Source organism: Cervus elaphus, chromosome 7, assembly GCF_910594005.1.
Source record: "Cervus elaphus chromosome 7, mCerEla1.1, whole genome shotgun sequence".
Taxonomy (NCBI): Eukaryota; Metazoa; Chordata; class Mammalia; order Artiodactyla; family Cervidae; genus Cervus; species Cervus elaphus.
In genome coordinates, this window is record NC_057821.1 from 12,457,072 (window position 1) to 12,470,103 (window position 13,032).

At 43.7% G+C, this 13,032-nt stretch overlaps 1 protein-coding gene across 1 annotated transcript in view; it reads left to right on the plus strand.

Annotated features, from left to right (window-relative positions):
* The window catches only part of TBC1D22B (TBC1 domain family member 22B), a 67,080-nt gene extending 62,955 nt beyond the window's left edge, over positions 1-4,125 (plus strand). Inside the window, exon 13 of the mRNA XM_043907339.1 lies at positions 2,095-4,125. Within this exon, the coding sequence (XP_043763274.1) occupies positions 2,095-2,223 (129 nt within the window). The 3' untranslated portion in view covers positions 2,224-4,125. The remainder of the gene's footprint in view (positions 1-2,094) is intronic.
* Positions 4,126-13,032: the final 8,907 nt, after the last annotated feature.

The following is a 13,032-nucleotide window of genomic DNA, read 5'->3' on the forward strand; positions in this document are numbered from 1 at the left end:
TTCCCAAGGAGAAGTACTAAGAAGTTAAGTTGCTGGATCAGAGACCATGTGTATTTCTGGGTTTATTTTTTCCCCTTTGTTGTTTTTTTTTCCCTCTGTTTTTTTGTTCTGTTTTGTGGGAGAGGCGTATTGTTTGTTTGGTTGGGGTTTTGTTTTTTGGCCACACTGTGCAGCTTGCAGGATCTTAGTTCCCCAACCAGGGCTGGAACCCAGGCCCCGGCAGTGCAAGCACTGAGTCTAACCACTGGGCTGCCAGCGAAGTCCCTGCATCTCTGGTTTTGACAGATGTGGCCTGAGTTTGTTAAGAGGATATGAACTTGTCTCCTGAAGCCAAGACCAGAGAATAACAGAGGCTTCAAACAAAGTAGCTGTTTGCTTCTCTTCCATTAAGAGGCCGAGTGTGAGTCCAGGGCTAACGTGGCTCCAGGGTGGCAAGGACTCGGGTTTCTTCTCTCTTGTTGGCTCTGCCATCTTCAACACAGCTTTATTCTTAGGGTCTAAGGTGACTGCTTCAAACTCCTCCATTCATCACCATTTTCTAGGAAGGGGAGGAGTAGTTTAGGGCAGAACCCAGGAGTTACACTGCCCCCCAGATTGGCCAGAACTTATCATACTGGCCATACACAGCGGTGATGTTCCCGTGTATCTCTGTGCCCAGCTAAACTTCTGTTACTAAAGGAAGAAATATTATAAAAGATAGGCAAGACCTCTTCACTAAAAACTACGAAACATTGCTAGAGGGCACACATCGGCCAGTGGCAGGGTTACAACATGTTGATGGGCCATTGGCATTTTGTACATTACCTGTTTGCATCCGTTTTTTTTTTCTTTTTTCCAGTTGGTGGTTTTCCTTTTCTTCTTACTGATTTTTAGGTACTCCTTTTTTATTGTAGATATTAACCTTTTGTCTTTTATAAGTGTTATAAATATTTTCCTGTAGTCAATTTTCTTTTATTTTAACCTTGTTTTTGTGCCTTGATATAATGAGGTTTCAAAACTGTATCAAATCCGTCAGTCTCTTTCTGGGTTTTGTCTTGCTACTGTTTCTTTTATAATCAGAAAAATAAGAAGATCCAGTTCGGAAAGAGAGGCAGAGAAAGAACACAAAGTGGCAGCAAAGGCAAGGGTAACTAAATTATAGAGATAACCTAAAATTTCACATTCATTCTTTATTCTAATATCCTTTTTAATAGGCTCTCTCCATGGAGCTGATTGAGGGACCTGGGCTTTGAAAACTGAATAGGATTTAGATAGGTAGAGGAGAAAAAGAGGAGGTGTTCCAAGCAAAAGGAACAACCTAAATTAAACCCTGGAGGCACAGATAAATGTGGCTGAAATGGACCCGGCTGGATGAGGCTCATACCTTGGGAATAGTGGGACATAAGCTGGACAAGTAGGTTGAGGACAGTCTCTGGGGAACAGAGCAGAGGATAAATACAGTGATTAACAAGCAAACATTGGGATTAGGCGAAAGATTGTCCAATGCAAAAAGGTTTGTAGCAGTCTTATCCATGAAGGTGTTTTGTTTTTTTTTTTCCCTTAAAGGAAATAAATGAAGTATCTAGTAAAAGGGAAATGTTTTAATAAATTAGAGTATAGCCACATGATGGAGTACTAACATTGAGAATAATCATTTTTGAAGGCTGTGCGGAAAAACACAAAAATTATAGTAAAAAAGGATGATTAAAAAGCATGTAAAATCATAATTATGATTACAGCTATTTAAAGAAATGTGCATGTGAAAAAAAGACAGAAAAGGAATACTTTGAAATTAAGAGAGTTATATTTGGATGAGTGATTATTTTTCTCCTTTAAAGATGCTCGTGTATTGTTGTCATCCTCTATTTATAATCTTTTTTTTTTAATAATCTTTTTAAAGAGGCAGGTGTTAGTGGATCAGAGACTCAGCAGAGGCTTTTCAGGGCTTCCTGAAGGAGAACTAGGGGCCAAGGGCCGTGTGCCGCAGGGGAGGAGGGAGGCCAGACCCTGGGGATGGGTGACCGAGGAGGAAGGGGCTCCATTCCACGGCCTGCGGGTCCCTTGGTCAGTAGTCCCACAGTGATCAAACGATAAAAGTCCTTTCTTGCATTCCAGGGTCTCCTCATGCTGCTGCAAAACCTACCTACGATACACTGGGGCAACGAAGAGATTGGGCTGCTCCTCGCCGAGGCCTATAGACTCAAGTACATGTTCGCCGACGCCCCCAATCACTACCGCCGATAGGTGCTGTCTCCCCAGGGGGACCCAGACCGCCCCCATCTCTGATGGCAATCTGATCACTGTGGCCACTGTGCGAGCCGTGGACTCCGGCCAGGAGCCACCCCTGCTGTAAAAAGCTCACACCCGCCGCCCAGGTCTTAACTTTCTGGCGTGCCTGTCCACCACTCCATGTCTCCGGACGGGTCTCCTGGACCACTATCAGTATTCCATGACACGTGGATGGGCTCAGCTCTGGGAGAGGACAGAAAAGGAGGTACAGGGTTGTCTGCCCCTTTAAGAGAAACCGGAGAGAAGAAGGGGAAGGCTCAGGGTCTCAACTCACATTGCCCTACGTGGACTGGCTGTCTCTTGCCTCCCAGCCCCAACTGACACCGTTGCTTTTTTGTGACATAGTTTGATTTGATCATAGGTCAAAAATGCCTTATGTTTTCAAAAGACTCCTGTCCCCTCCCGTCTACCCCCAACTCCTAGCCCTTCCCCTTCCGCCCAAGTCTAAGCCAGTGAGGGGCAGCTTCCTAGGAGCTTTGTTCTCAGTCGGAGGAGGCACTGATGCTTATAACTCTGGGGAGAGACCTACAGCCAAGGGCTCGGAATTTTATTTTTCCTTTTCTCACACAGATGTCTGTGCGTGTGCCTGCGTCTGTGTGTGTATGTGGGTGTACACACCCATCAACGTTTAGTTACACGTCCGAATGTCCGTATGTGTCCGGACCAGCCCCGTCAAACAGCCAGCTGGGAAGGGCCCCAGTGACCAAGTATACACGCATCCCTTGAGAAGGATCAGGTCAGGGGAGGGAGAAGGGGCTTATTACCTCTCCGAAACCCCCCCCCTTTTTCCGTGATGACCCACTCCAAGATATTATTATGTGTAAATTGTGTTATTATGTATATGGGTAAAGATGTATAAATATATGTCTTCTTTGTAGCAGATATGATTTTTATATTTATAACGTGCATCAACATGTGAAAGCAATCTAGGTCACTAGCACAGAGGAAGTTGCCAGGCAGGTGACTTCAGCGCCCCCAGGTTGGTTCCTGGGCGCCCATCCTGTGAGGGAAGTGAAGGGGCGTCGGCCGCAGTGAGCACTGCCGACAGATGGAGCTGCTCTGATGATGGCGGGAGCTCTCCCCAGCATCAGTTTCTCCGAGTTTTTCCTGTCTTCCTCCTCCCCTCCCCAGCCCCAGGCCTCCAGACGCATTTGCCCTGTTCCTTCCCCATCTTCGGCAGTCAGAGCTCCCCTCCCTCCACCCCAGCTGTTCCCCCCGCCCCCAGGGACAGGACTGCAGAGGCAGAAGCCCCTCTGCATGTTTCTAGCCCCCTGCCTTTCCCCTGGAATTGGGGGAGGGCTTTGGTTTTCACTTTTTTTTTTTTTTTACAAGTCAGCATTGTATTCAAGATAAGCTGTGACTGACTGTCAGTGCCAAGGGAGAGGGTTTCCTGTGTGTTCCTGGGGCCTGGGGCTCTTCCCAGAGAGAGGCATCTGGTGTGCCCCCCACTGTCACCATCACACCCCACGCCGCTCACGAGGTGGGTGACCTGTGTTGGATGCTGGTGGAGGGGGAGGTGGCAGGCAGCCGGCACCCTCTGGGGAAGCTGGGCGGTGCCCCCTGTGGGCGAGGCCCTGAGTCTCCCAGTGGCGCCCGTGGCGCTGGCATGTTCCATTTCTCACCGGGAGCTGTTTCTCAGGCATTCTTTCCAGCCCTCTCCTTCTCCCTGTCCATGTGCCTCAATAGCCTCCTTCACAGAGTGAGAGGGCTGTGGTCCTCCCTCGACTGGACTAATTAAAGAAAGACACTTGTGTTCCCAAGTGGTGGTTTTATTTTTTTAGTTTTTATGTTTGTATGGGAAATTGTGGATAAAGTGAAAGAACTGTAAATAAATAGTGTATTTCCTCCTCCACTGCTGATCTTTCTGCCATGGATTTGCATAACCCCGAACCTAAGGTCTCCTGTTGTCAGGCTCCTCGTGATGATGCCTGTAAGCATGGGGGGCGAGCTTTCTGTAGGGCAGGCACAGGATCGACGGGAGGGCGGGAGGCAGCCTCAGAGGATGTCGGTAAACACTTGCGAGCGCCTCCTCTGTGCCGGATACTGTGGACGCAAACGTGATTCGTGATTCTTCACCGCTCATGTGTATAGGGCACCTTGCCGTGTGCAAAGCACTGTGAAAAGCATGTGAGGTTTATTTCATTTATGCAAAAGGAGTATATAACCTCATGGAGGTTAGAAAATGGACTGGACTTTCAGCGCTAGGTGAAAGCCTGGAGACATCTAGTTCAATACCCTCACTGTTCACAGAGGAAGACATCTAGTTCAATACCCTCATTGTTCACAGAGGAAAACCCAACCCAGGCCAAGGCCAAGGAAGGGTCATCAAGAGTGAGGACCAGAGGACAGTTCTTCCACAGACTGGCCCTTCACTTAGGGTCTTAATTAGGTTTTGGCTTGGAGTCATTTTGTTTGTGTTTGGGTTTTTTTGAGATTTCAGTGGTGGTAGGTAGTTTTTCTGTTGGGAACCTTACTGTGATATGTTTTAAGAAAGGCAGTTGACTGCATTTTTCTTCTACAAAGAATGGACTGGAATGGTAGTTTCTCCACCGAGAACGTCCCCTTAGGATTCACTGGAGAGTGTTGCTTGGTTTCAGTCACTAGAAGCTATATTAGGATTAAATTCAGCCACTTGTAACAGAAACCAGAAATAACAGCTGGGTTTACACAGCATGGGGATTCACTTCTCGCTACCATGAGTGTCCAAAAGTAGGCAACCCAGGGCTGGTATGATGAATGTGTTTCACAAAGTCTTTAGGAACCTGGACTCCTCCAGGTCTTCTTGGCCAAGATGGTAGCTAGCACTCCAGATACTACATCCGTTTTCCAAGCAACAAGATGGATTAAAGAAAGGAGAAAAAATGTAGGAAATGTGTGAGCAGTTATATAAGGTTCCTGAAGGCCGCTCCATAATATCTCCTCTTACAACTCACAGGCTAGGACTTAGTCCCAAGGTAAGGGGATTAGTCTATTCCAGGACACCATATGCCTGGCTCAGAATCAGGATTCGAAACCATGGAGGAAGGGAAGAACAGATACTAGGATTCGAGTGGCATTATTTATAATAAGAGTTTTTGAAAATGGAGACCAGACTGTCTGATAAGCATAGGGGATGGATCTGACTGAAATTCAAGTGATTGTTGATGCTCAGACTTAGAATTTAACTTTTTTCATGAAACATGGACAGTACTTCTATATGATATTATTTGGACTGAGGTCATTCATTGTTCCTGAGACTGGTAGAGAAAATAACTGACCTAGACTTGGCTTCATTCAAAAATTCTGTTTTTCATTTATGTAGAAAGTTAAGCATTTTCTGAAATATGTTTAATCATGACTAGAAAATTGGTGAAAACTTTTCAGACAAATCTTGGCATACTCTGACCTGCAGTTTATCTGTTCTTTCTGCAATCAGAACCTCTACAGTTAACTAGGCCCTATTTCTGTTTTTATTCATCCATGAGGAGAGAGTGGCACATATTCCTCAGCTAGTGACCTCGTTGCTCCTAGAGGCGTGAATCTCATGTTGAGAGTTTGGCTTGTCTTGGATTGGACTTTGCACGTCAGAGACAGCTTTGTAAAGCTTCAAGGATTGGAGTCAGAACCTAAGGCCCTGTAACTGAGCCCTTCATACCTCTCCTCAGGACTTCCAGTTCTCCCTTCCTGGTTGAAGACCATTTTGAAAGCTGCTGCAGACTCCAAGAAGTCAATTTATTAGACTGACGATGAGAAAGGTGAGATTCACACAGGATCAGAGAACATCCAGCACGTTGTATGTAACCAGACTCTTTGGAGCCTGTGCCAACTTGCCAGGATAGCCACAGCTACAGCCAATCAGAGCATCTCCTTATTTTGGCAAAGGTTCAATTAGCATTCTTAGAAGCAAGGAGAATCCATGTTGATTTTGATTGAGCAGGTGATCTGTGAGCTTTGGCTCCTGAGTGATGAATGTGAAAGTCCCTTCTTGAACTGATAGCTGGAGGTGGGGAATCTGGAAGCCAGATCCCGAGGCCCCACAACTTGCTGTGAGGATACCAAGCCTGTCTCTGTGGTGACCCTAACACACCTGTCCTACCCCACCCAGCTGTCGGAGAGAGGAGAACCCAGACCTTCTCTTCAAGCCACTGGTCTCCAACCTTTTTCTCCAGCCCTTTAACCTGTATTTAATGTGGGATTCTTAGAGACAGGATATAGTTGGGTCTTGATCTCCAATCCAATCTGACAGTCTCTTAATGTGATGCATTTGGGCCATTTACAAATGATGTTGATGTGGTTGACGTTTAGGTCTACCATTTTATTTGGTTTCTGTTTGTTCTGTTTGTTTTTTGTTTATATCTCTCCCCTCTCCTGCCACTTTTGGGTTATATGAATATTTTTTAGTATTTCATTGTAATATGTCTATTCACTTTTGGTTATATCTGACATTGCTCTCAGGAGTATAATACACAAATCTAACTACCTACAGTTAATATTTTATCACTTTGAGTAAAACGTAGATGCCTCTCAACCGTATATTCTCACCTTTTATGTTAGGGTTGTTATGTAAATTATGTCAGGATACATTGAAAACCTTACCAGATACTGTTACAATTTTTGCTTTAATAGTTACATATATTTTAAAGAACTTAAGAGGAGACGTTGACCGTTTATGTTCTTCCTTGATTCCTTCTGTTCCAAGTTTCCCTCTGCTATTATTTCCCTTCAGCCTGAAAAACTCCCGTGAGCACTTCTCTTATAGGAAGTATGTAGTCCTCTTAAATTTTCCTTCATCTGAGAACTGACTTTATTTTGCCTTCATTCCTGAATTTATTCTCTCTAGATATAGTTATTTTCTTTCAGCACTTCAGTGGGACTTCACCACTTTCAGTGGGACAACGATGTCCCACTGTCTTCTCACTTCCACAATTTCTGATGAGAAATCCCTAGCAATTGAAATCATTGCTCTATACCTAATTAACCATTTTTACCAGACTGGCTTTTTTTAAATTGTAGCAAAATGTGCATATACATATTATAAAATTTGCCATCTTAATCATTTCTGGGGAATGAGCTGGCAGTCTAGTGGTTAAAACTGCCAGGACCTGGGTTCAATCCCTGGTCAGGGAACTGAGATCCTACAAACCACGTGGCATGGTTATATATATATATATAGTATTGTTGTTGTTTAGTCACTAAGTCTTATCTAACTCTTTGCAACCCCATGGACTGTAGCCCACCAGGCTCCTCTGTCCATGGGACTTCCCAGGCAAGAACACTGGAGTGGGTGGCCATTTCCTCCTCCAGGGGTGTGTGTGTACTGGAGTGTTAAGTACCTTCACACTGTTGTACAATCATCTCCACCATCCATCTCCAGAACTCTTCTCATCTTGCAGAACTGAAACTCTGTACTCATTAATAGCTCCATATTTCCCCCTCCGCCCAACCCCTAGCAGCCACCATTCTACTTTCTGCCTCTATGAATTTGACCACTTTAGGTGCATCATATAAGTAGAATCACACAGTACTTGTCTCTTTGTGACTGGCTTATTTCACTTAACATAAGGTCCTCAAGGTTCATTCATGTTGTAGCATATGTTAGACTTCCCTTTTTAAGGCTGAGTAGTCCATTGTATGCATATAATTTATTTTGTTTTTCCCTTCATCACCAGTTGGCTTGCTTCCTCTTGTGTGTGTGTGTGTGTGGCTATTGTGAATATTCTGCTATAAATATGAGTATATAAATATCTCTTTGAGACCCTGCTTTCAATTATTTGGGGTATATACCCAGAAGTAGAATTGACAGATCATATGGTGATTCTATTTTTAATTGTCTGAGGAACCACCATATTGTTTTGTTTCTGAGAGTGCTTTTAAGATATTTTTTCTTTTCTTTGGGTTTGATTATGTGTCTGACTGGGTCATTTTGTTTCTTTGGTTTTTGGAGGGTTTGTTTGGTTGGTTGGCATTTATCCTGTTTGGGAGTCACTGAATTTCCTGAATCTGTACTTTTTTTTTTTCTAATTTTTGCCACACCATGTAGCATGCAAGATCTTAGTTTCCTGACCAGGGATTGAACCTGTGCCCCCTGTAGTGGAAGCACAGAGTCTTAACCACTGGACCTCCAAGGAAGTCCCAAGAATCTGTAATCTTGTCTTTCACCAAAATTGAGACTCTTTCAGCTACATTTTCAAAATTTTTTTTTTTCTGCACCAATCTCTCACTCATCCCCTGGGATTCTAAAGAATGTTAGACCCACAATCCCTAACACTCTTATTCATTAGGTTCTTTAATCTTTTTTTCCCCCCTTTCTGTTCTTCAGAACAGACTGGATAGTTTCTTCTTCAGACTGGACAGTTTCTCTTCATCTGTCTTCAAATTCATTGACTCCTCTTCCATCACCTCCATTCTGCTACTAAACCCATACAGGGAATATTAATTTCAAATATTGTGGTTTTGGCTTCTAACATTTCTTAATTTTTTTTTTATGTTGAGCAATTTTGGGTTGTATCCTGGACATTTTGAGTACTGTGTATGAGCCTCTGTTATTGTCGTTAGTCACTAAGTCCTGTCCAATTCCTTGCCCGCCAGACTCTTCTGTCCATGGTATTTCCCAGGCAAGAATACTGGAGCGGTTGCCATTTCCTTCTCCAGGGGATCGTGCCGACCCAGGGGCTGAACCCACGTCTCCTGCATTGCAGGCGGATTCTTTACTGCTGAGCTACTGAATGAGATTCTGGGTCTTATTAAAAATCCAGCTCTCCTCCTGTTTTGTTCTTTATTGTTTTTGGCTGCACTGCGAGGCTTTTGAAATCTTAGTTCCCAGACCAGGGACTAAACCTGGTGAAAAATGCAGAGTCCTAATCACTGGACCACAAGGGAGTTCCCTCCTCCTGTTTTATAAGTAAAGTTTTGTTGGAATACAACCCTGCCTGTTTATTTACATATTACCTATTGCTGCTTTGGTATAGCAATAGCAGAGTTGAGTAGTTGTGATAGGCTATGATTCACAAAGCCTAAACTATGTAATATCTGTCCCTTTATGGAAAGAGTGTGCTGACCCCTGCTCTAGAAAACGTTGGTTTTGTTTTGTTTTAGCAGGAAATCAATCCAGTCAGGTTCAAACTGCAGGTTCTGTCACTTTGGCTGTGGGCTGTCGTTCCAATGTCGTTTCAGTTTTTCAGAGGCTTTGCTCGGCTATTTAGGATTTGTTCTGATGATGCAAAAATTGTGCCAGTTCACTCACAAAATTAGTGGACCCCCCCCCTTCTCTAGCTGGCCCCTCTTTTGGATTCTCCCTATCCGCTTTGGTTCACCAAGGCTTCATTTCCCAATCAGTTAGCCAGAATGACAGTGTTTCTCTTGAAATTTCAGGTGCCCATATTGCTGCCACCACTGCTCCAGAATTGAGGGCTACCCTTGGGACCGGTCCAGGAGAGAGAGAAAAAAATGTTAATGAGAATTCTGACTTGGAACGACCCTTTTCCCAAGTCTGGTCAGAGAGATGGGGTTTGTGAAAGAAATATGTGTTTGGTCTCTGCCTCTGGTTCCTGCCACAGAGCTCCTAAAGTCATTTAATTTTTTGAGAGATAGGGGTGCATATAGTCAAGGCTATGGTTTTTCCACTAGTCATTTATGGCTGTGAGAGTTGGACCATAAAGAAGACTGAATCCAAAGAATTGATGCTTTCGAACTGTGTTGCTGGAGAACACTCTTGAGAGTCCCTTAGACAGCAACAAGATCAAACCAGTCACTCCTAAAGGAAATCAACCCTGAATATTCATTGGAAGGACTGATGCTGAAGCTGAAGCTCCAGTGCTTTGGCCACCTGATGAGCTGACTCATTGGAAAATACCCTGATGCTGGGAAAGATTGAAGGCAAAAGGAGAAGGGGATGACAGAGGATGAGATGGTTATTGGATAGCATCACTGACTCAATGGACATGAATTTGAGCAAACTCTTTGAGATAATAGAGGACTGAGGAGTCTGGAAGGCTGTGGTTCATTGGGTCTCAATGAGGCAGATGTGACTTAGCAACCGAAAAACAACAAGGGGTGTTAGGATTATCTTTTTTCCTGACATTTGATCTTGACCTCCCAGTTCCTGACGCAGATCTCCTAAATCTTGAGTGGTAAGAGCATCTTTTGTTCTAATGAGGTGACTCTTGGTGGGCTCCTGAATAGATTCAGGATGGGGGCCTGGTCACAAGATAGATTATGTCATGATTAAAAGCTTGGAAACTTTCAGCCTCACCACCCATCCTCTGGGGAAGGGAGGAAGGTTGGGGATTGAATTAATGATCAATTATGCCTATGTGATGAAGCCTTCATAAAAAATCTTACCGAAGAGGATCAGAGAAATTCCAGTTGAACACATCCCTATGCTGGTAGAGTGGTGCTCCCCAATTTCACAGGGACAGAAATTCCTCTGTTCAGCTCCCTTCCTTCCAGACTTCCATTTATGTACCTCTTCATCTGGCTGTTACTTTATAATAAACCAGTAAAGGTAAGCAAGTGTTTCCTTGAGTTCTGTTTTCTTGTTTCTGATATAGCAAATTATCAAACCTGAGGAAGAGGTGGGTTATGGGAACCCCTGATTTGTAGCTAGTTATTCAGAAGTAAAGGTGGTATCCTGAGATGTGTGACTGGCATCTGAAACGGACAACCTTGTGGGCATGAGCCCGGAACCTCTGAGGTCTGCACTAACTCCAGGTAGTTAGTGTCAGAACTGAACTGCAGGACACCCAGTTGGTGTCTGGAGAGTTAAGAGAATTGGTTGGTGTGGAAAACAACCCACACAGGTCTGGTGTCAGAAGTAAAGCTGTGAGAAGAGTGGAAGAAACAAGAGTTGTTTTCCTGTAGGTTTCTCTTGAAGTTTTTGCTGACTCTGCTACTGTGAACTCCCCTGCAGGGGGCCTACTCTCTGATCAAAAAAGCTGTGAAGGAAAAAAGGAAAACATTTTTGAGACACTCAGCGATTACAGATAGCTTCTCCCAGCTCCCTAATTTGCCTGCTTGTTTACTTTGCAGAGTTCTCAGGTAGTTATATTTTGTCCAGAATATTTAGTTGTAACCGTTGGCAGAGAAACTACAGTGGGCTTATTCCATCTTGTCCAGAACCAAAAACCCTTCCAACCTTTAGTGAAAACAACACCACATTTTACATTAAGACCCATATAAAAAAATAAATAAATAAGACCCATATAGATACATACACAAATATGAGCAACGTTTCACAAACAGCACCTGCCCTCACTATTTGTGATGGCCTCTGACCTGTTCTATTGTATTCCATTTGTCAAAAATAGTGGTCAAGATTCTTTGTTGTTCAGTCACCCAGCCCTGTCCGACTCTATGCAACCCCATAGACTGCAGCACACCAGGCCTCCCTGTCTCTCACCATCTCCCGAAGTTTGCCCGAGTTCATGTCCATTTTGTCAGTGATGCCATCCAGTCGTCTCATCCTCTGACGCCCTTTTCTTCTGCCCTCAATCTTTCCCAGCCTCAGGGACTTTTCCAATGAGTCAGCTGTTCGCATCAGCTGACCGAAATACTGGAGCTTCAGCATCAGTCCTTACAATGTGTATCCAGGGTTGATTTCCCTCAAGGTTGACTGGTTTGATCTCGCTGTCCAAGGGACAGGAGTCTTCTCCAGCACCACAGTTCAAAGGTATGAATTCTTTGGCGCTTTGCCTTCTTTACCGCCCGGCTCTCACAACCGTACATGAACACTGGGAAGACTATAGCCTTGACTACACGGACCTTTGTTGGCAGAGTGGTGTCTCTGCTTTTCAACACACTGTCTAGGTTTGTCATAGTTTTCTTGCCAAGAAGCAGTCATCTTCTGATTTCATGGCTGCAGTCACCATCCACAGTGATTTTAGAGTCCAAAAAGAGGAAATGTGTCACTATGCCCATCTTTTCCCCCTCTACTTGCCATGAAGTAATGGGGCTGGATGCCATGACCTTTAGGTTTTTTTAATACTTAGTTTTAAAAGATTCATTACTGAATGTTAACCTGTTTGAAAAACACAACTCCAAATATTATGGAAATGAAAGAGAGAAGGCTGCTACTAGCTGTAATAAATGTAAGCATATTTCAATAAGTCCTGAATAATAAATACTAGAGCTGATAGTGCAATAAATTTATGAGTCCAAAAGCATGTGATGAAAATTGCATTATTACCTTGGTTTGTAGAACCCAAGCTTCTGCAAATGATGAACAGCCCCACTCTTGCCCCTTTCCCCAACCCTGGACAAAGGTGCACTAAGTTATGAGTCTTTGTGATTTTTGTAGTCCCAGAGTAGCCAACTTACAGTGATCTGATTCAATTGTAAGTCATCCCAGGCCTGATTTTATATTAGATGCTTGATACCATGTATTACTTCCAAAAATAACAGTCTGAAGCCAACTCTGCAAGGAGAGGAAAACAAGGCGGTAATTATTGATAGCTGATTCTCACTGCCTTCTTTCCTTCTCTCTTGCCTACCTCCTCACCCCCCTTTAATAGAATCAGATGGGTAATAAATATTTGAACCAGGTTGTAGATGCTTAAAGAAACAGCCAGGGCCCCAACAAAAAAGGAGGAAGTTCGTTTCCTACAGTACTAATTTCAAGTACCTCCAAATCATCCACGCTAATTACTGATTACAGATAACTGCAGAATATAATAAATTCAATGACTCCTGAGTACTTCCAAAGTATAATAAAACTTGATTAAAGGTTTCAGAAATATATTACAGCTCTATACTTGAAGCCCCATGTTTACATAAAATAGCACTTAATAA